Genomic DNA, 24,029 nt, shown 5'->3' on the forward strand with positions numbered 1-24,029 from the left:
ATTCTGGTGCGCCCTCACCTTTCTGATTGATCTCCTCTTCGGAGGCTATGAACTTATCCGCTAGCTTTAGAATATGTGTTATGGCTTCTCTTTTTCTTATTAATGTGTTATGGTTTCTTCAAACGTATGATGGCTAGGAAAATCATTTCCATTGTAGTGACTGCAATCGAAAAATCCCTGTAACTGCCAACCATTATTGTATTGGTAGTGTGGAAGAGGATGGATTCAAGCGGCAAAACAAAGACAAGTTGGGAAATGAATATCAAAAAAAAGGAAGTCGTTTTTTCGGAAATTCAACTTAAGGAACAATCTGCTGCGTGGAGACTTGAAAATTGAAATCATTTTCCAAGAGAGAGAGAGATGAATTGGGAATTGGATTTCTTCAAGGAACTCCATTTCCTAAGTACCTAGAAAAGGCTTTTGTTTAAAAGCCAACATATCTGTGTTAACAATATCAATTAGCAATGGTTACCTAGTTTAAAGGTGATTTTGAAGACACCTAGAAATCGTTTGATTTCATGTGGCATCCAAACAGACTCAAAGCAGATGATTACGATCATGTTGATATTGGACATGAAGGATATCTCTTAGAACAGACCTACCAAAGTAGATGATTTACAGAAAAAATATTAAGGCAAATGAAACACAGAACGATGGGGGTGTAAATAGCAAATGAAAAGACTCCAGCGTCACCCAGTGTTCTTGAATCTTGTTATTGAATGCAAATTGAATTAAAATTTTTAAGAGGCACAAAAAGAACAAAAAAAATAAAAATAAAAAGATGGACTGGACCAAGGGTTTATTTTTTTTTTTGGGGTAGTAAAAGTGGTAATCAATTAAACAAACTAGAAAATACAGCCACCAATAGAACAATCAAAAAAAAAAAAACACAGCAGCACTAAAAAGCTACCACAAAGCACCAAAAGAGAAGACAATAGCAGAATTAAAAGGGGAAAGAGCAGATTTGTGTAAATCAGTTGCCAGGAACTCAGACAACCACTTTGGACTCTGGAGCATTGTTGATAGAAAGACCTGACTCAAAAAAGCCTGGCCTTGATTAGCCACTCTGTTGGCAGCCTTGTTTGCTTTCCTACTGACTCAGGTAAGGGAAACCTGCAAACCTTGACTGAGAAGCAAGATATCTTTTAAACTGAACTTACAATCCTTACTTAGGACAGTCAACACCCCTCTTCCAAATGGATAGAATCACCTATTTATAGTAGTCACTTTCAATCTCTAATCACGAAAAGCCTCGACTTTTTGCAAGATTAATGGCTTCCAGGATTGCTAAAGCTTCTGCAAGAGCTGGGGAAGAGGCTTGCAAATGGCCATAGCTGACTACTAAGCAAGAACCAAAAAACATCACGGCCTATAACACCAAAAGCTACTTGCTGCTGAAAGATAAAGGCTCTATCCACGTTCAACTTGATACAACCAGAAATTGGTGGCTTCCGAAAAGGGGGTTCAGTAGTGGAGTTCTTAGAATGGAGTACTGTGGGCTGCTCCACCCTCAGATTCCTCTTCTGTTGAAGCACCAGTTGTTTCTGGCTAACCAAATATTCCATAAAAGGAGAGCAGTCAACCTTTGCAAATCAATTTTCATTTTTCACAGACCCGTGGTTATTGCAAAAGTCAATCCAGTTTTTAATGCAATCCACACAAACCACAAGTAGCATTATTAAAAATATGTTTTTCCTTTGTCTGGTTTTAACCGAAACAGCATCAATGCAACATTTCCAAATGAAATTCTAATCTTGGGTTGTACAGGGACAGACCAAATTGTGCTCCAAATCTTTGATTACCATTTTTAATGCAATTCACAAACCACAAGTAGCATTATTAAAAACATGTTTTTCCTTTAGTCTGGTTTTAACCGGAACAGCATCAATGCAACATTTCCAAATGAAAGTTCTAATCTTGGGTTGTACAGGGATAGACCAAATTGTGCTCCAAAGCTTTGATTACCATTAGCAAGAAAGTAAGCTGATTTAACCGTGAGATTACCTTGTGGGCGTGGGTTCTAAAAGAGTTCATCCTCCCATCTATGAGAAGCAAGCTTGATACTTAGAATTTGTTTTGCAACTAGGGGAATAAAATTTTCCCCAATTAACCTCTTATTCTAACCACCTAGGTTTTGATCTATTAAGTCACAAACTTTGGACAGCCTAGGATTATTTGGTTTTGGGCCATAGATTTTAAATCCACTCAACCCTGGAACCCAAGGGGAGTTCCAAATATCCATCTTTTCACCATTTCCAACTCCCCAACAAATTCCTTCCAGGAGAACAGCTCTACCAGCTAAGGGACTTTTCCATCCCCAAGAGCCATGAAGTCTTAGGTTGGATGAAAGAAAACATTTGTTTCTTAGGTATTTTGCTCTGATAACTTTTGCCCGTAAGCTTGTATAGCCTACAGCTAACCTCCAAGACAATTTAGCAAGAAGAGCTCTATTAAACAATATTGAATCTCTGAATCCCAATCCTCCATTTAGTTTGTTCTTGCTAAATTGGTTTCAATTAATCCAGTGAATTTTTCTTTCATTTTTTGAAGATCCCCACCAAAAATCTGTGAGCCCGTTTGAAGGCAGGTCTTGTTGGAAAAGGAGAAAACAGGACATGCTGTAAAAGGGGATAGCAGCTATCACAGATTTAAGCATAACCTCTTTACCTGCTTGGGATAACAACCTTTTCCAACCACTTGTTTTTTTCTCAAGCCCTTCAACCAGGTAATTGAAGATGTTACATTTGGTCTTGCACATTGAAGGGGGGAGACCCAAGTAGATTGATGGTTTTTCTGCCATTTTGATATGAAGAGACCTTGCCACTACCTTTTATAATTTGGCATACATTTGTAGGTTCAAGGTTACCTCAGATTTAGATATTGATTTGCTGTCCCGAAGCTTTGGCATAAAGATTAAGAGCTCCTAGAATCTCCTGACCTTCTACCAGATTTGCTTTGCTAAAAATATAACTATCATCTACTAATAAAAGGTAACTTGTGAGATTGTAGGGCTACCTCTACAGAATTTAATTCCAGAAATTTTACCTTCCTCCACTCTTTTGGATATAATAGCAAAAAAACACTTCAGAACACAATAGAAAAAGATAAGGAGAAATGGGATCTCCTTGTCTTAAACCTCCTGACGGGGTAATTATTTTACTTAGGGATTCCATTCACTAAAATTTGAAAGGTAACTGAGGAGACACAGTTCATCACCCAACCAAACAATTTAGTTTTAAAGCAAAATTTCTCCAAAACTTTTTGCAGTAAAGGCCATTCTATTCTGTCATGGGCCTTACTAATGTCGAGCTTGAGAAGGATACAAAAATATGTACAATGCAAATACAAGGTTTTTCACTGCAGATGTTAGTATTTGTACTCTTCCTGGCTCAGTTCGGGAAGATAAATCCAAGCATATTCAGTGCAAATACAAAGGAGCCTCTGAATGAACCATGAATATCTGTATTTCCACCGAACATATTTGTATTTGCGGGCTTTGCGCCTTTCTCGAACCAAGCTAAAAAGAAGAAACTTGAATAAGTCAGTCAAGTGGTCTCCACCTCTGACACTATTCAGTTTTCACCAAATATTGTTTACCGATATTCCATGCATCAAAATCCATTTCATGAAAAAGCAGAGGGAAACAGAACGAAATAGAAAATTGCCTCAAAATCCATTGTTGATTGCTTACAGACTTGCAGCAAGAAATAGAAATTTCATAAAAATACATAATTATATATTGCTTTTGTTTAATAAATTTAGCAATTAGCATAGATGAACCACACCAGTATACTGTTAAGTCTGTAAATCATGAAAATTTTAACGGCTGTCTCTAAACAATGAGCTAAAAAGCTGGTAAAAAACAAAATTTGCCAAAAATCCAGTACGCCTCTAACATAACAAAATAACCATCATGAGGATTGTGAAACAAAGTTGTGAATGTCATGATGCTGCTATTAAAATGAGGGTTCTCTAATCTCTGTTTCCCAATCAATATGGTAACTTTCCCCACTAAAGGATGCTTTTGGTTTGAATTAACACAGTAGATTTAACTATAATATGTAGTGCAAAAACATCACTGCAGCTGGATCGAAGAGACCTAAACAACTGAGCCCTTGTGTATGACAGAACGTTCATCAGGAAGAGGACCCCCATCAACAGTGTAATGCCGATGCCACAACCTGCATCTGTTACCCATTGTTTACAGTATTTGATGAAGCATCATCTATCCCCGATTTGAACCAACAGAACCCTCAGGTGCTGCAGTTGCCAGAAAAATTGTGATAAATTAATTGAAGGCAAACATGGCAAACACCTGGTGTATATAGGTGCAGACGTGCAGTTGCCAAATAATTAAAGGTATCTTCATTGAAAGACTAATATGATTTGCACCCTATGCAAGGTGAAGCCAACAAGATCCAATAGAATCTAAGAGACTACCTTTAGGAGGCTCATCTTGAGGCTTCATAGCTGGAAAGAGAAGAACTTCCTGTTCCCAAAGCCCACAAAATGAGTGAGCGCTAACAGGAAGTAAATGCGGGGAAAGCAATGATTGAAAAAATACAAATTAATACATCACACACACAGAATGATGACCTTGATATTTTGTGAATCTGTAAGCAGCATTGTCAGCCGATCAATGCCTAATCCCCAACCACCAGTTGGAGGCAGTCCATATTCCAGGGCTGTGCAGAATGTTTCATCTAAAGCCATTGCTTCATCATCACCTGATTGTCGGTCCTGAAATCATGCCACATAAATTTCGAACATCCCCATGCATCCATAAAAATACAATAATTTCTTAGTTCTAGTTCTTTTATCAATTCTCGGTTTTAGTTTGTGTTATACCTTGAGTTGCTCAGCGAATCGTTCTCGTTGTACCACAGGATCATTCAATTCTGTATATGCATTGCAAAGCTATAAATAGCACAGGTTAGTTACAATAAGCAGCATTTACTCATAAAAAAAAAAAAGATTTATCAAGACTTAGAGAATTGAGTCTTCATAGTTCGTACTTCATGCTGATTGATGAACAACTCAAATCGTTCAGTGAGGCCAGGTTTAGATCTATGCCACTTAGCCAATGGGCTCATAATCTCTGGATGGTTAATAATGAACGTAGGGTTTACACATGTCACCTCCAAGAAGTGCCCCACAAGCTGCCAACCAATGAGAAACTGTAAGTCATTCTCATATTACAACAAACATCATTGACAGAATTCAAATGCAATAACTTCAAGTTGGGCACTCAGTGTATACACGGATTCACCAGGGGAACTAGTTCAGAACTTAAAAAGAATAAAAAATAATATCAAAAAATTAAAATATTTAAAAGAATATACAAATACTAGTAACAAATGATTCACTTGCTGAGGTTTTTCTCTTTCAAATGTTCAACCAAGACAATGACAGAATTCTCAGACCAAATTACATGTTAGGTGCTGATTCTAACACTTGAGAAGGTGCTGTTTTCTTTCTTCCATAATTGAAGATACACACTTGGTGGTGTGGAGTCTATGCTTCATCCTTCTTCTGCAATAGGTCTTAAAATATGTCTTTCGCTGATTTGGCAGACAACCATACAGCAGCTTAACTAATTTTATTTTTTTCTTAGTTTTTCTTGCCTCTGATGCATCTGTCTTCAACTGTTTAGTTTCAGATTGCTTTCTCTTCAGACCCCCACCCTAAACCATTTTTTTATCAATAACAAAAATTTATTGATAATAAAAATGAGACAGAAGATAATACAAATTTCCCAAATAAACAATAGTACCAAAACCAAGCTGCAAGGGGAGGGGAAGAAGGGGAAGAAAAAAGTAGCAATTAGAGAATGAGCAACTACCCCAGAATAAATGCACCCCAATACAATTCCAATCATTACAATAAACCATAAACTTTGTTGCCTAAAATCTTTTTAGATTTTTTTAATCCATTAGAAATCCCCCATGCAGTATCTAGAACATACACTGTGCCAACCATTGCTCCCCTTACAATTTTCCTTGTTCGAAATGATCCTTCACACCTAGGTGTGCAACTTAGATGAGCTTGGCTTGAACATTAGTTAAAATTTGAACGGACCTGGCTCAAGGGCCTGGGCCAAATGCTGTCTAAATTCTTCAAATCAGATCCCCAACCCACACCCTTAGTGAAAGTTTGAAACCCAAACCAGACCAATTGAAAAATTTTAATTCAAAAAAAAATTAATCCTCCATCATATAGCCAATAGAAAAAACATGATTTCTTGACTACTAGATATCAAGAGTCAAGATCGATTCAGTGAGTAGCTGATATTTAAGGCCATATTATTTCTCTATCATGATGCAAATACTTAACAAGCAACAAGACATTACTGCAATTAGTCTAACATTGACCCTTTTGTATAGGGAGATTCTTCCAGGTTTTCATCAACATTTTACCTCTGAAAGTACCATTATTATTGAAAAATATAACAAGGATTTAGGAGTACCTTGTCTAACAAACGAGCTGTTGTCTGCGGAGGAGGACATTTTATATCAAACTTGTTGCAAGCATCCAGCAAATATTTGTTGGCTAAGTCACTTGAAAGGTCCTTCGGTATGGAGAGGTTGGCAATCTTCTCCAACTCATCTATCATGTCAATCCTCCTGCAACAGTGAAAATAAAAAACATTGATTTGTAACTGAAATCCTTTTCATTAACAGATCAGAGAAGCTTTATTGATAACAAAAATGACGAAAAATAGAAAATGAAGGGGTGTCCACCAATGTTTTTGGTTTTGTTTTCTAAAAACAATTACAACTGCCATCTCAGTGGGAACAATACGGTTTTGCTGATGTGATAGTTGTTTTTGCTTTAGAAAACTAAACCATTCACATTGGCAAACAGACCAGAGTGCAAAAAGTAAACAGAAAAAACCAAAATAGAGATAACAAGAGTTGGGCCCCTAAGCTATTATCCCACAAAATCATGGTCCTATGATACAAAGAGAAAACCCTTTCCAACTGCAATTTTCTTTGTAGTGGTTGTGAGGTTTGACAAAGCTATTCCCAATCCCTGCCAACACAAAACAATATAGCTAACATACCTGAAAGGCGGAGTAAAATCAATCTCTATTGGAGGATTATCCAACCCATTTGCATGATATTTAATTTTATAGCAACCTGTAAGCTCCTTGATCATCCCTGTTTAATTCCAATTGCAGTGTTAAAACTGAGAAAAAGGTAAACAAAACCTATGATTAAACTAAGACCCAGATATTGACAACCCAAAACATGCCCCACCCATTCACTGCACAGAGCTAAAAAAACTATGCAACACTTACCACTTAACATCTTCTCAGTCAGCTCCATCAAGTCATTGTAATCTGCAAAAGCCATATAAAACTCACAAGTAGTGAATTCAGGATTATGAGTCAAATCAATCCCCTCATTTCTGAACTGTTTTCCTATCTCATAGACTCGATCTAGCCCACCAACAACCAGCTCCTTAAGATAGAGTTCAGGAGCTATCCGCATGTAGAGCTTCATATTCAGCTCATTGTGATGAGTAACAAATGGCCGTGCAGCTGCTCCACCAGCAATCATGTTCATCATAGGTGTTTCAACCTGATATTACAAATGTTTTTCTTATAAATGATTTACAAAGTATCTTGCAAAAGGAAGATGAAAATTAGTTTTCACAGCACAAAAATAAAAACAAAAAATATGTCATCCTATGATACATTAATGTTGGTCTGATTGTTGCAATGACATGACTTTATACGTAAGATTTGGGAGTGAAGAACAAATAAAGGCAAGCTCAAATTATTAAAGTAATCTATGACCAATTATCAAGTGTTGTAAATTTATACTTCAAGCCCAAACCTCAGCCTAAAACCAGAGATTTTTGTATTTGCATATCACAGGTTTGGGGAGTAGTTCCTTTCTCATCTCAGAACAAGTGTCAGTACTGCATTGTCACATCAACAAGGAAAACAAAGAACTAGAGACAAACCTCCAAGAAGTCAAGATTGTCAAGGAAACTTCTAATGTAAGAAACAATCTTTGCTCGAGTCTTGAATATTTGTCGAACTTCCCCATTCAACATCAAATCTAAATATCGTTGACGGTATCGAGTTTCCTGACATCAAAATCAACGAAAAAAATTAGCATTATTAGCTCGAAAACGAAAGGTCAGATTTCTTATTATATATTAATCAAAAGAAAGGGGACATAAAGATTATTTTGCAACATTGGGAATACCTTCTGTGGTCTATCATTTATGGATATAACTCTACCCCCATTGCATTAGGCCATTACCCATGTTCAACCCAGGTATCTAGAGTCTAGGGGGAGGGTGGGGTGGATATGAGCGTAACCTTTGGCACATTTTGCAAAAAATGGCCAATCTCAGACTCGAATTTGTATTCTAATGCTTGTCAGCCTGACATTTTACCATTACACAAAGCACTGGTTACTTTGAATAGGGAAAGCAAAATAAAATTAAACACATGAGTTAAGGAACTCAACACGGACTTCTACAGTAGCAAGTACAAACTTTTTTAGTATAATACACCCATTTTGCATATTCCTCCTACTGAGAGGGCACTAGCATAAATAGCACTTAGGCCAATATTTGATCATTAATTGGAGTTCGATTTTAAATAATTGGATTTGTAAATTTCAAAAGTAATTACCAATACCTAGGAAATGGAAGCTTTTATTAGATTACACCTTATTATGCTAATGATAAGGTCTGAGGTTTTAGTTAAACTTTATGTTGAATTACAAATAAAAATGCCTATCCTATGTTGGCTTAGCTGTCAAGATTAAGAAGAGAGTACGAAATAGTACTCTTAAATTGGCATTTGGTTCTCATGGCTGGCCACCGTAGAGAATTTTAGGAAATTATGCCTACCTAGTATTTGATTCTTTTCTTCTTCCCTCAGAACAAGAATATGGTGCATATAATATCTTATTGAAAATTTTAACCGCATTTCCTCTTTAAAGTTCCTTTGTGGGTGGGGGAATCATCATGCATGACTAAGGCGGTGTTGGATTGGGTAGATATCTTAGTCACAAACATGACACACTAAAGAAGCATTCAGTTGAGCTCATTAATGATATTTGTGCTTTGAAACACAGCAAAATATCATGCTTAGATACATGCAATGGTGTGTTTGCCAACATCACCCTGATTTCTTGAAGGAAAGGTCTTGGTAATGAAAATGAGGCAAAGGAATCAGAAAAAACGCTTTTAAAGAAAGAGGTTGTATTGCATTTAATTCTCTATCCATGCAACGAAGATGAAGTTTAATTTCCTTTTCTTTACTGCACTTTCTAGGTGCTAAAAGATCGCCAATACTCAATATCCCATTGAATATTAGTTCAGTGTACATGGGTTGAAATTGTATATAACTTCTCTCTTCTATCAATATAAATTTGACACTAAATCCTCCAGAGAACTCCACATTGATGACTCTGGTTATTACAACTACACAAGGATCAAATTTTCATTATGTATCAGGGTGTATCACCATATCAAGCATATTGCATCATTCCAGTAGCACACCAACACACCTAAATAATAATATATTTGAGTTTTGGGCAATCAGGGGTGGCCAAGCCTAAGACCCCCCCCCAAATTGGCATTTGGTAAAAAATCAAAAAAGGGGTGTGCCATCGAAACACCCAATACGCAAGGTTCATGCATATCAGGTGTATCAGTATTTAAAATCTTGCACCTAGGGGTGCAACTTGAACAGGCTCAGCTTGAGGATCTGTTAAAATTTGAATTGCCAAGACCCTGATGCTGTGTAAATTCTTCAAATTGGGGATGCAACTTGCTCTCGTAATTACAATGGCCAAATTTTCTGTATTTCACTAGCATACAGGGCATCCATACCCTTCAACATAATTACCCAAAAATTCTTATTCTTATATATGATTTGTGTTTTCAGCCTAACCCCAGGCTACATAACAGAGTTTACAATAGATGGTCAAAATAGAGTTTACAAGAGATGCACAATATAACCTAACCCCAGGCTAAATCCATGTATTAGTAGTCTTGCTCTCTGTGCATTAGTAGTTCTATTCAGAAAGAAAAAAGAGCTGGAAAGATACAAGCCCAATTACAACTTAAACCTAAATTCTGGCAAAAAATAGACACCTGGTACAGGACGCGAAGAAATTGATGTTCAATGTAATAGGTCAATATTTGGGCTTCAAGCCTTCAACCAAAAGAAGAAAAGAACTCCCTTGTATCTTCAATTCTACTCACTTACCTGAACTCGATGTACCAAATCTTAATATTTAGCTATACGCTCCTAGTATACAGGCCACAGCTCCAAAAAAGGGAAGAAAAATGAAGAGAAAATAATGACAGGATGCAGCAAAATAGAACCAACACTACCCAATCAATCAAAAAATCCAAGACTGCACAGGCATAAAAAAAAAAGAGTAGATGGCCAAAAGCAAATGCCTCATACAACAATAAACCCAAAACCAACCGCTATACACCAGAAAGGAAGCATGTAATCAATGAGAAAGGATCAAAATCAGGATTTATTCAGCTGTGCTAGCCTAATAATTAAAGAGAGGCGCTTAACACATAAGTATAGTAAATCATCTTTTTTTCATAATTTAATAAAAAGCTATATACAAAAGACCCAAGGATAACTGCTATACCACTGTGTCAGAACCAGCAAAAAATAGAACTAAACTTTAAAAACTTTTCATCAACACACATAATAGAATCCCTAATTCATCGAAGCACCATAGATCACATGACTACCAACGAGCCCAAGAACACACAATCTGGATACCAATTGGCCAATTAAGCAACCTGTGGCCAATTTTCACAGCAGAAAGTTGGCTGCATGTTTTCTGTTTCTGAGTTATTTGAATTCTTAAACTTGAGTTTTATTAGTTTTAAGACTTGTTGTGGCAGCTTTGTTTCAAAAACTGATTTTAGATTTAGAATTTCAAATAGCATTCACAATGATCAAAAGCTTCAAGTAACATGACTATTACTACACATTGGGTGGGCGGGTCAGCATATGGTTTTGCTGATTGTCTTCCTAAACAAGAGGCAATAAGGAACATCTCTATTGGGCTGCTTCCTTGAGGAACATGACTGGTGCTATACATTGGTATTTGGTAGGCAGGTCAGCAAATGGTTTGGCTGATTGTCTTGCTAAACAAGGGGCAAATAGGGAACTTCTCTACTGGGTTGCTTTGTGATCTTGCTCTTTTTCAGGCTCTTACCTAGTCTTGTTGATGTTGTAATCACTTTAAGGGTGGGTCACACCTCACGCTACTCTCTGGGATGCATTTATCAGTATATATATAACAGAAAACTTTATTAATGATGTGAAGATTTGTGAAACTTTAGATACAATAGGGGAGGTAAAATGTCTCAACTCCCCACCAACAGAATACAATGAAGGAAAGTTAAAAATATATTTATCAGTCTACATATATTTTTTGCTAATGACTTCAACTTTCAATTATCCAAAAAAAAATAGAACAAAAACTTCAACTTATATGATATTTTAAGAGTTTGGTTAGGTTACTGTCTTTTCACCTGTGGGTATGAATTTGTGTTTGGGACATCTTCAACAAATAGAAATGAAGGCATATATAAGGTCCATTAATAATGTCCTCATTAACCAAAAATTATGCCTGTAAAAATGAACTAAAAACTTTGGAATCAAGCTGTTCTTAGTCGTGCTGTCTGGTGAGGTGCCCAAAGATCTGATCCCTTTTTCCAATGCCTAGTCAAACTTTTTGCTTCTCAGTATAATGCCCAAAAAAACATCTGTATTAAGGTGAGAAGATTGTTTTTTGACGAGTTAAGGTGAGAAGATTGTTGCTAGTTCTGATTCTAGAAAGTCATGTCCTTTTTCTTACTCCCCTCGCCAATTCCATTTTTTTTTTCTTTCTGACCCCTGATCTACCATCATTCAACTTTTACCTTCTTGCAAATTATTTTTACTTTCCCATTTCCTGCATATGGAAATTTTCCTCATTACTCTGAAATCCCTAAATTTTTATTTACCAGCAGAACTTGATCTTCCCCACAGACAATAGTTCTTTTCAAGTATTTACACAAAACAAGTGCCACATATTGGCAACCATTTCCTACATCAAATATTATTTACGCCTAGGCGATTTTCAGAGGTCGCCTCACCCGATGCCAAGGTGTTTTTGTATTAGGTGCTCACCCACCCACCCCCCCCACACACACACAGACACACAGACACACAGACATACATACATACATACATACATACATACATACATATATATATTATTATTATTATTATTATTTTGAGTGCATATGTATTATATCATTTTATTGGGTTTGAGACTTTGAGTTTTGAACTGAGAGCTGAGAAGAGAAAGCAAGGACTGAGAAGTTTCCATTGTTCAGTCCAAGTCGTCCAAGACCTCCCGTTTCCATTGTTCTTCTTCTTCTTCTTTAAGAAATACTTTTGGGATGAAATAGGGGCTCCGCCTCCTCCTCCTTCCTAAAATCACACTGGTACTCCTTTCTTACTTTTAACAATCATCCTCCATTTTTTTTAGCCTGAAACAGGGTCTCCACCCCCTTAAACACAGTCCACGTCATCCTCTTGAACAACTTATTTTGGGAACAAAACAGGGGCTCCACCCCCTTATTTTTCTCTCTTTCCTTAGCTGCACTCTCCCATTTTTGTTGGCCTGGATGCTAACTATGGCAATTTATGTTTTACTCAAATGATTTTATTGCTAATTACTAGCATACAGGTATGCTGGTTAGTATAAAAAACAATAAAGTAGCTTAAGAGGGTAGGGATATTTATTTTATTCTTCCAAATTCCATCACCTAGGCACCTTGACAACTATAGTATACATGAACAGAGACATGGATAAACAAGCCCTGTCCTTAACATTTGGTCCATGCCAACAGACAGACTAACAGAAAATATGGTGAAATTTTACCCTGCTATTTAAGAAAAGTACTAATTGGTTCAATTCATTTTTTTAACAAAAAGAAGATGGAAGAAAGACAAAGCAATCAATGTAACTGGGGCATACTTAAAAGGCATTCTTTGAAGAAGTTTAGTACCTGATCCTTTAGGATGTATTTTTCAGAATTCCTAGCACTCCCTGGCACCCATTGAGTTTTCTGCAACCCATTGAGAAAACAATTTATATCAATGATAGCCAGCCCCAATAGTCAAGAACATAAGCCAGCCCATTCCTATGGAGAACTAATTCTCTGTAAATATTTATCACCTTCATATTATCATTATCTGCAGATTCGGCACTATCTGCACTGGGAGAATTGTTCACCTTCCCACCAGCTTTTCCTTTTGTACCACGAGAGAATGTCTGCCTGGGCATCATATGAAGACAATGGGATAGGACAATAAATCCCTTTGGGAAAATACTTAGCTCTCCCCTTTTACTCTTCCCTGTAGATGAAGAACCAAAATAGTAAACAAATTGATACAGAAGATTCGTCTAAAACAAGAATAGACATGACAGTTCATCTAATGCAGAATGCCACCACAGAACCTCACTCAAAGCAAAATATTTGCATACATAATACATATTTACAGGAGGTTAGACTACAAAAAATCTAAGACCCTTAAACAAGATAAAAACCATAGCACAAAAGGTCATAGAATAGCTCAAACTATAATAACATCTTATTATAGGCATCACTAAAATTCCTTCAAAGAAGCTGCTATTCAGCACTTGGTCTTAAATTATTTGCACTAGTCACAGATTGACTAAAAATATTCAAGAGGAGGTCCCGCGGTGCCCAATTTTTCTGATGACATAGTATTAATTGATGACACTAGTAGGATTAAATACAAAATTGGCTTTATGGACAACTGCATTAGAAACAAGAGGTTTTAAAATAAGAAGGATTAAAATAAAATATATGCAATGTAAATTAATAATAATAGAAGTGCAAATCAGGTACACATAGGATTAAAGACCTCTAGATAACTAAATGTCACATCTTCCTACCATGGTTCAATAAGTCATAAAAAAAAAAAAGAGAAATTGAGTCGCCCATAAGAGCACATAGGCAAAATGGATGGGTGCATCCAAGTCTCATCTGGCAAGGGAATACCACTTCAACTAACAGGGAAATTATATAAATTAGTTGTAAGGCCAGTGCTTAGATGGATGAGTGGAAGACTAGAAAGGACAGGATTAGAAATGAAGCCATAAGAAGGAACCTAGGAGTAGCTCCAATAGGTGATAAAATGAGAAAAGGTAGATTGAGATGGTTAGGTCACGTGAATATAAGACCATCTACAGCATCTGTTAGGAAAAGTGATCTGTTAGAAGTTGAAGAGGCTAGAAGAGCTAGGGACAAACCTAAAAGGACTTAGGTGGAAGTAAAAATAAATGATTTAAGCACCCACAAGTTAATGATGGATATGGCACTGAACACAACAGAATGGAATAACAGTATTCATGTAGCCATCCCCATATGGTTGGGACAAGGCTTGGATGATGATGATCATTTTTTTGTTTTTCTGAAGCCATGATGATAATTCACTGAATGCTGGATGAGTTCCATTTAATTTAATTAGACTACAATACCTTGGGCTTTCAGTTAAGTCATCGCCTATGAATATGTCCAATAAACTTAAGATTTTCATTTTGCATTGATACAAGATAATGAAAAATACAGGATTCCACAAAAGTAAGATCAAACTTGGATCAAGATAATGACAACAATGATGACCAAAATTTGTCTTTTTCCATTTTTACATGATATACAGCCAGCTTAAACTTCGATTTCTTTTTTTTCTTTCGGTTCATCTCTCTTCCCCATGGTTGATTCCTTTAAGATCAAACCATATCAAAGTCCCAACTGCCCAATGAAGACCTAGAATCATCAATCTGATCCCTACTCCTGACCAACAATTCAGTAATCACATGGAACTAGAAGACAAACAAAATAACCAATATAGCCAAAACTCAATGGTGGTTTTCTTTCTCCAAATTCACAAATTCAACAAGTCATCTGATATAGTCTGATCAAAGGGGTAAATATGCCAGAAAGGTATGATACCAGAACTTTGACCAATCACCACCACCGTGAATTTTGATGAATGCTATCTGATTGGTTACTACAGTTATGATACAGGCTGATTGGTTATTTGGTTATCAATTTTTGAGGTATCATTCCTTTATGGTATCATAGTCAGACTCTATGATAAAACTCTATATAAATGCTCTTGGGTGTTATGAAGGTTTTTGGAAGACATTCCAAGATATCGACCACTGTCACATGTGACCCCTAATTAATTGTGAAACCACCAGTATTTTAAACAAAACACCAGTTGATGTGATGTTTTGTTTTTTCTTTCAAACACCGGTGTATTCGCATTTAATCAAGGGTCTCCAAAGGTTTAAGATGGAATATTTTCCAAGGAAACTAAAGAACAATAAATATTATCCTGAAGGTGTAACTTATGTGTTCACAATTTCTTAAGAAAATTCAAGTGTTTAACTGTAACCCATTTACCTGGAAATCCAGACACACCAACAATGTCTCCCCGCTTCACACCAGAATGAAATCTAGAAAACTCAGCTTCATCCATGTCAGAGTTCCTGCACAAAAGCAAATATATCATTTTTTTATTAGTAAAGCAAATAACCCAAGTTAAAGAATGGCATGAAATGACTCTCCATGACTCCATCCAAAACCAGCATCTTCAATACATTTGTGCAGTATTAAGAAAGATTAAGGCAATGATAGAATTCTGACCAAATAATAAATTGGCAATTATGATATATTCTAGCCATTTTACCTTCAAAAGTAACATCTATACTATAGAAAGCTGATACTTGCATTGGTTTCTGTGCACGTCATGGAAGTTAAATTCAAATATGCATTCAAGCCTACCTGTTACTTAAATGGGAAATATTCTGTTCATAAAAGATGAAATCCTTTAAGGAAAGGAAGAAGAGAGATGGAAACATCAATGCAAAAAGAGAAATCCTTCACCAAAACTATTGTTCTTAAGAACTTAAACTCAAGATAAGGAAATGAAGGACATATGGTGCATAAATAAATATGGCATCAGGTGTATGTGATTCAAATGAAAAATAAGGCACAGAAACCCAACTCTTGCAACAAAACCTGCCAACTTGAGATAAGGACGCAAGGTATATGTTAGGAAGCCAACATGAGTTTGCAAAAGAAAAAGTACACCATCAAGCATACAATTTATAATGTAATTTTATAGCAATATAATTTATACATGTATAGCAGGAATACTAGATTTGCCAAGTCTTATAACAATCAAAATCTGATCAAATGGCTGTAATTCATCCATGAAACTTAGGTTCCTATCTCCCTAGAACTGAAGAATATAGAGGTACAAACCTACAAGACAGATTCCATTCAACTAAGGTCACAAGAAAGATTATTATTTCCCCAAATCAGTGACAAGATTGATGTTAGTCATTCACAGGCCATGCTGAGCCAGGTTCAGGCCAGGCTTTGCCTCTTTATTAATAGAAAATGTCCAGGCCCAAGCCAGGGCCCAGCCCGAGTGCCCGACCATCAGTTCTAGATCTTGAACCCGAGCCTAGTTCTTATATAAAGAACAAATTCCAGGCCCAGGACTAAAGCCCGGCGCGAATAAGAACAAGTATTTTTTATATATTACCAATATATATTTTTATTTACTAACATATATAATGTTTTTAGATACTAATAATAATATATTACTAAATGCTAGTGTATATTTTTTGTATATGCTACTAAATGCTAATATATATTTTTCATATATATTACTATATACTAATATATATTTTTATTATATATAATATTAATGGGCTGAGCTCAGACTTGGCTTATTTACAAAAGCCTGGGCCAAGCACGAGCCCGCAGCCAAGCCCACCAGGCTACTCCTTGAGGCCGTAAGGGTGAAAACAGTCATAAGCAAGGATCAAAATTTTGGGAACCCTATTTTTTTAATAAAAAATATAATTAAAAACATCCCAAAAAACCAATTTAAAAAAAAAAACTAAAAAAATAGAAACATGCATGGTTTTTAGTACCGATACGCCTCTGCCAATTCACAGGACCATATCGATACTTTGAACCTTGGTGATAAGACAGTAAGTAACTACGTAGGAAGAAATGAAAGTCCAGCTTCACCCTGGTACATATGCTCCCTAATAATATGAAGTGGCCATATTGACTCCTTCCCTAGCTAGACCATCTGCAAGTGAATTAGCAGATGTAGAAAACCACCTGAATGAGATATCAATATGTTTTTCATCAAATAGACACATATACATGCATATATATATGCTAACTAAATGAAATAATCCAGAGAATGAGAGTGAAAAGGGGGCAAAACAAAAATGTGGTGACTAGACAAGAGAAGGAAAAGCAGGTAATGAAATAATTAGGTGGTCCAAATTCTAAAAAGAATGCACCAATATTTCTCAAATCATTACAAAAAACATATCCATTGTAGAGACAACATATGCCAAGGACAAAATAAATAAATAAATATGTACACAACAAAAACAGGAAAACAAAATCCAAGGCAATGATAACAACAATAAACATCTTGAGAACCTTGCATCAACCATGACTTGAACTTTAGCACCATCGCCATGTAGATCATAAAAGAATAGCTTTGAAGAAGAAACTCGTTTGACCATAATCCTCCCTTGCATAAGAGAATTTTATCAATATTAGGTAGGAGAAATTTGGGGAACATATAAAGAATACCAAAAAGAATTAAAAACATCTTGTCTTCTGTTTAGTACCAGCCAAAGAAACTGTGACATCCTCAAGATGATCTCCATTGCCTAAGCCTCCATACTTCTCAATATATTCTGGGATAGACATTGAAATAAAAAACTTGTGAGGGTATGGATTCCTCCCAGCTACCTTTTGGGATGCAAGCACTTTCAACCTATTTTCAAAGTATTGCTGCAGAAAAATAACAAAAATAAGGTCATTCAAAAGAAGCTACAGCAAATATCTTGTGGAACTTCTCAACAATAAAAACACCAACAAAAGCATCAGTAAAGAAAGCATGCCTTTGGGTCCATTTCTTCATCATCTTCCATGTCGGGCTTTTGAACCTGAGAGTTCGAAGTGGCAGCAGCCTGCAAATGATGGATTGGCTAAAATTATGAAATTGAAATACTAGATAGCAAAACTATTAAAATGGATATTATGTAATAATGCAAGACTTATGTTCATAATCATGCTTAACATCATAAAAAAGATGTAACACATCCAAAAATAACAGTTATGCACACATCAAAATCTCAAGCTTGTCTACCCAAGGCAAATACTAAACAAATAAACTGTGCACATGATTTGGGTTTTGTATAATTCAAAAAAAAAATTATCTTCTCATAGAAAAGATCAATTTCTTAGTAGAACACTAGGAATTTAGGAAACATCACCTTTAATGAAACAAGTATTGTTAGATTCAAAATGTCAACACTTTAACATCAAACGCTATGATATCCTAATTTAAACATAACTCTACAACAAGAAAGATTTGGAATCAAAAAGAGATACATAATAAGCAAGCCTAGGTCCCTTTACCAAACAGTACCCATATACGAGCTTCAAATGGCCACCTTCATGAACAAAATTTATAAATGTAATACATCAGAAGAAATAGCTTCTATACCACGGAAGGCAGCCCAATAGAATTAACTTTTGTCAAACTCTCCCCTGGCCAAGCCATCCACAAAGGAATTAGCTGCAAAAGGGATCCATCTAACAAGATGTTCACTCTTGAAGCCAAATACACTATGATAAATACTACTCTCTGATCTCTAAAAGCACTTTCCACTCCCCATACCCCAAGGAGGCCAGGTCCTAAGGGATTAACCATCAAAGTTGAATTTAACAGCTCCATCAAGAGGAGGGCCCCTATCCTGCAGCATGTACATCGAAGGGATGATGAGTATACCCTGCCATTACTGGGTAACCAAGAACTTTAACTGAATCATCCATAACCAATATCCAGCAAAAAACATAAATCATGATCACCATTATAACAATCTAAAATGTGGTTAGATTTATCGAAAGAAACTTCAACCCCTCTTTCATTTTCTAGCATAATTTTCTTGTTGATATTGGGATTGTTTGGTGGTGGATCCTTATCCACCTACTAGGACAAAGAACATTAGTGAAGGAGCACCTGAACTTTGATTCTTTAGAGTTTCTTTTTTTATCAGCAACAATCTTCATTCTTTGGTGTACTACGTACATAGGAAGAGAGTATCTCTTGATCTCTCAATAATCCTCAGATGCAAAACATGATCATTATTTGACCTCGTTACCATCACAGTGCCCAATCAAACCAAGGAAGATAAATAATGTTTCAATGGGGCCGTCAACAGGCCAGATTGAGATCAAATAATGCTTATATCCAAGTCTGGTACTCTGGTCCAATTAAAATTCACAAACATATCAAATGCAACTGATTGGATTTGAATAGCACTTGAATTGAATTCCAATAAATATCATTAACAAAAAAAAACTAATTGCTACATACGAGTTACCAATAGAAGCAATATATATATATATATAGTCAGGTCACTAGCAGCCTTAATTTTCTTGGGATTAAGGAATCAAAAGATGGCAGTTCATAATGGATTAAGGTCACTAACAGCCTCACAAGTTGACAGAACTTCTGAAGGCCATCACTTGCGACAGGTTGAAGAATGCACTTGGCTTAAACTGAAATGAGGACGAGCGGGATTACCTGGTTGTCATTAGCTGGTTTCAGAATCACAACTTTGAAATATGTCTGAGGCTTTTTAATAGAGAGGTGAGTACTTTGAGCTCCAGAGTAACCGACTAAACATTTCCTTCAGAGGACTCCAAGGTCTTCCAACACAACGGCAAAAAAGTCTCGCCATTATTATTATGGGGAATAATTTTTCCGTGATAATGTGTGGATGTATTGCCTTACTAATCTTAGGGCCATGGATCCACGTTCTCCTTCTCCATATTATTATTATTAATGAACTTTCCTTTTTCGTTATAGATTAAAAAGGGTATTGCAAAATTGAGTTTTTTTCACACATTCAAATATTGTCTTAAAATGAAATTCTAAATTGCATGAAATATGCAAATTGCAACTTGCATAATAAAGGCGGAGATAGAGCAGAAAAAACAAGAGCACCTTTTTCTGTTTTTCCTCCTCTTTGAGCCGTCTTTCTGCTTCTTTCTGCCTCATCTTTGCTTCTCTCTTGAGAGCACTGCAGAAGTTTTTTGAAAATCAAAACCCATCTAAGAAACAGCAGGAGAAGAAAAAAATCATCTAAAATAAAAAGAAGATAATTGGATGTTCCTTCTGCTTTACTTTTTGCTTGGAGCTTCGGCTGGAGCCGAAGAAGAAGATTCAAGCGAAAGGTCTGAAACAGCTTTTGCTGTTGCTGCTGTTTCTTCCATGGATGCCCCGGAAATGCTTCTACTGTTTCTTCAACGCCACCGAAACAGACAAATACAAAGTGAGTGAGAGAGAGAAGGGCTGGGGTAGAGGAAAGAGAGGTTTAAGAGTTTATCAAGGATACGGGAAGAGCTAGGGTTTGGAGCTCTTTTTGTTTTGCTATTATAAGATGGAACTTTTCATGAAAAATGAAAAATCCAGGTGTAATTTTTATAAATCACGTGACAATAATAAAACTCGTTGGGTTTTGCTCCGGTTGGACCGAGTCCGCATCTGCTCACAACGAAAGACTACTCCAACGTGTTCCAAAATGAAATCTGGATTTTCTCCTCACACCAGCCTCACAGTCCTATCCCACCGTCTATTGAGTACATCTCCCTATGACTAACAACAGGAGATGTTCTATGAAGAGAAGATCTGGACTCTCCAAAATGATCTGTATACGTACATTTTGCAGACATGGTGGGTCAATGAGTCCACTCTCATGGTGAAATGTACCGATACATATCATGCGAGAAGCGTGTCGGAATAGTTTTTATGAGCAATCCCTTTTTAGTTTCATCGGTTGCGTTTGGAAACGCTGCGAATGGAATGTAAATCCTTTGTACTCTATTTCACTTTGGATTGTTTTTGGCAATATTATATTTATGCATTGACAAATGACAATAAAATACATTTTCTGATGCATATTTACATTGATAATAGAATGCAAAAGTACATCAATAAAAAAATAAGTAAATTTGCATTCAAGTGGTTTTGGATAAAAAAGAAATATGCTTTATTGGAATTCGTGTTTGTATTCATTGCAGTTAAAAGTCTTGGTAAGAAGGTAAATTTATCCGTGCAAAACTAACCCAACTTTACAATTTATATAGACCGTTTTACACTCTACATATTTGCATTCACACTTATTTGCATCATTTCCAAACGCAGCCATCAAGATTGATGTAGCGCGATCTGGTCACTCCTATCTAGAGGTGGCCTGGCTCCTACCTGGCGTCGGATAGCACTTGAGATGGAGAAGACAGTGAAGGATTCCCGAGGAATCCGCCCGGTGGGAACACTCCAATGCTTAAGTTAGAACTCGGTGAGAAGCTTAGAAAGTATTAAAAGAGTTTGAGCTAAGAGTGCAGATAGCGCGAAATCAATTGCCCTTGTCCCTTGGGGATCGGGACCTTTATATATTGATGTTCTGTCAAATCAGGTGTAACCGCCTTTGATCCTTTACTACAGCCATTATTCGCCAGGTTGATTCGACTGGATTTAGATGCAATTAAACTCTAGAAAGATGATAAGAAAGTTTATGTGGCCAGTTTGCAAAAGGAGGATGAGGGAAGTACACCTAAACTGAATTTAGATGCAATTAAACTCCCTATCCCCTACCCTGGAAGAATTTTGAAGGCTAACTTAGATAGACAATTTGAGAAATTTTTAGAAGTTTTCAAAAAAATACATATTAACCTCTCCCTTTTTGATGTATTGTCACAGATGCCGAAATATGCCAAATTCCTGAAGGAGGTGATGTCGAAAAAAAGGAAATGGGAGGACGGTGATATGGTGAAGTTAAGCGAAGAGTGCTCAGCCATTCTTCAAAAGAAATTGCCCCAAAAGCTTAAGGATCCAAAGAGATTTTCTATACCTTGCACCACCGGGAATAATGAATTTGAAAAGGCTTTATGTGATTTAGGTGCCAGTATAAATTTAATGCCTTATTCTATTTTTGAAAAACTTGGACAGCATGAACTAACATCTACAATTATTATCCTGCAATTAGTTGATCGAAGCATTAAATATCCTAGGGGAATAGTAGAAGATGTTTTAGTCAAAGTGAATAATTTCATCATTCCTGTTAATTTCATTGTGTTGGATATGGAGGAAGATAAGACAATACCGTTGATTTTAGGGAGACCCTTTCTTGCCACAAGTAATGCTTTAATTGATGTGAAAGAAGGTTTACTTACTCTTAGAATCAATGGTGAAGAAGTGGTGTTTAATGTATTTAAAACCATGAAATGTCCCAACACAATTAAACATGAAATATATGCAATTAATTGCATTGATGGAGTAGATACATCTAAATCAGAAGACACGTTGAAAGTTGCACTTAATAATAGTCCTAATCAATTGCAACAAGCAGAGCGAAAGTTTGTACCGAAATCAGAACTGCGAAATTTGACTTCTGAGCTAGACTCTTTTGAAATTGCAACTCATAATGCATCTTTTATTAATTTACCTCCATCTCACACAAAACCCCTCACATCTATTGTGCATGCCCCTTTTTCAGGTTTAAACCACCTATGAAGTAGTTAAGGTATTCCCTCATGGAGCAATTGAACTACATAATGATGATGGGAATACATTCAAGGTAAATGGACAGCAGTTGAAACACTATATTGAAGGAGAGAAACCAATCCATCATGGGTCCATTCTCTCTTTGAAACCGCCATGAAAGAAAGGTGAAAGTCAAGCTCACGACTTAAAAAGAACGCTTGTGGGAGGCAACCCATTAAGTTTAGTTGTTTGTTTTGTTCAGTTTTTTTATCTCTTATGAGTGTGTTTTTTTTCGTATCTCACATCTGCAGGATCTCAACGAGGCATTCAGGGAAGTCCTCTTAAATCTTTCTCTCCTTGTTCTTATTATGCATACTCTATACATTGAGGACAATGTATATCCTAAGAGTGGGGGAGGATTAAGAGGTTGATAAATTTTTTTCGGACTCTAGCATGCTTCGATTACCCCTCTCTAACATTTCTTTTCGAAATTTTTGCTCCTTAGAGACTTGTTTTTGGATGATTGTAAACCGTCATGAATCATGTGCTTAGATGGGATAGACAAGAAATGATGCAGGCAAATCTAGCTAAAATTTTCGGTTATGGAAGGTCTCTCAGTAGTTTGAATGATCAACAGGCAAGATGCAATACAAATTCGACCCTTGTGAGCATCCGGTTTCCGACGGACAAACATGGTTTGATTATTCTAGAACTTGTCTTATTAGCATGTTGAGACCACGATAATGAGTTCATGGATTGGAATGTGATTTATTATATATTTTATTTTTATGATTAAAAAAAAATATGGAAAAGTGTAAGATGGAGCATAAAATGCACTCACACTAAAAACAACAGAAAAGTGTGAGATGGAGCATAAAATGCACTCACACTAAAAATATAAGAAAATGGCGAGATAGAGCATAAAATGCACTCATTCCTAGATCCCAAACCCTAGTTCACCTTTCAATGCAGTGGACTCAAGAAAAGGAAAAACGAAGGCTAAGAGTGGAGGTCGCAAAGTTTTCCTGTACTCAAGAGATTTTTTGGTTTTTCCAGAAGAAGTTTCTCCTCTGCCCTGAGGGCTTTTATAGGGGCGCTCCTTGGGAGATCGGACATAACCGCCACTGGACCCCCTGCTACAGCCGTTACCTGCCAGGGCTGCGCAGGTGGCCGTTGTGACGTACTCCTTACCCAGGCGAGTGACACGTCTCCAAAGCGACAGGCACGCCTCCACCTATTGAGAGACGTGGGTGCAGACTGCCAAAAAGGACAGGGACTGCGCCGTCAGTAGGGGATATGGCGCAGTCTGATTGGTACGGCCTGTCAGATAGAAGCT

The 24,029-nt window shown here is 36.5% G+C and overlaps 2 protein-coding genes across 3 annotated transcripts; one reads left to right on the plus strand and one right to left on the minus strand.

The window, feature by feature from the left end:
• Positions 1 to 3,125: 3,125 nt before the first annotated feature.
• ATKRS-1 (lysyl-tRNA synthetase 1) lies at positions 3,126 to 20,623 on the minus strand. Of its 2 annotated transcripts, XR_016112714.1 has the most exons (18): positions 20,336 to 20,623; positions 20,156 to 20,231; positions 18,042 to 18,110; positions 17,766 to 17,931; positions 17,572 to 17,665; positions 15,499 to 15,584; positions 13,239 to 13,417; positions 13,069 to 13,128; positions 7,972 to 8,097; positions 7,301 to 7,583; positions 7,064 to 7,160; positions 6,467 to 6,623; positions 5,016 to 5,159; positions 4,849 to 4,917; positions 4,597 to 4,740; positions 4,441 to 4,489; positions 4,100 to 4,260; positions 3,126 to 3,517 (listed from the first exon to the last, which is right to left on the minus strand). XR_016112714.1 is itself a non-coding variant. In XM_088983548.1 (17 exons), the coding sequence occupies exons 1-17, from the start codon at positions 20,422 to 20,424 to the stop codon at positions 4,226 to 4,228; spliced, it is 1,923 nt and encodes a 640-aa protein (XP_088839674.1). In that variant the 5' UTR covers positions 20,425 to 20,623; the 3' UTR covers positions 3,791 to 4,225. The 2 variants fall into 2 exon arrangements, 1 of the variants encoding a protein (XP_088839674.1); XM_088983548.1 differs by lacking the exon at positions 3,126 to 3,517 and having other exon boundaries at positions 3,791 to 4,260.
• Positions 20,624 to 21,910: 1,287 nt separating this feature from the next.
• On the plus strand, positions 21,911 to 23,124 carry LOC148855413 (uncharacterized). The gene is made up of 2 exons (XM_088984907.1): positions 21,911 to 22,408; positions 23,005 to 23,124. The coding sequence occupies exons 1-2, from the start codon at positions 21,911 to 21,913 to the stop codon at positions 23,122 to 23,124; spliced, it is 618 nt and encodes a 205-aa protein (XP_088841033.1).
• The last annotated feature ends 905 nt before the right edge of the window (positions 23,125 to 24,029 follow it).

Source organism: Nelumbo lutea, chromosome 4 (genome assembly GCF_056320005.1).
Source record: "Nelumbo lutea isolate HS-2025 chromosome 4, American lotus-T2T, whole genome shotgun sequence".
NCBI lineage: Eukaryota > Viridiplantae > Streptophyta > Magnoliopsida > Proteales > Nelumbonaceae > Nelumbo > Nelumbo lutea.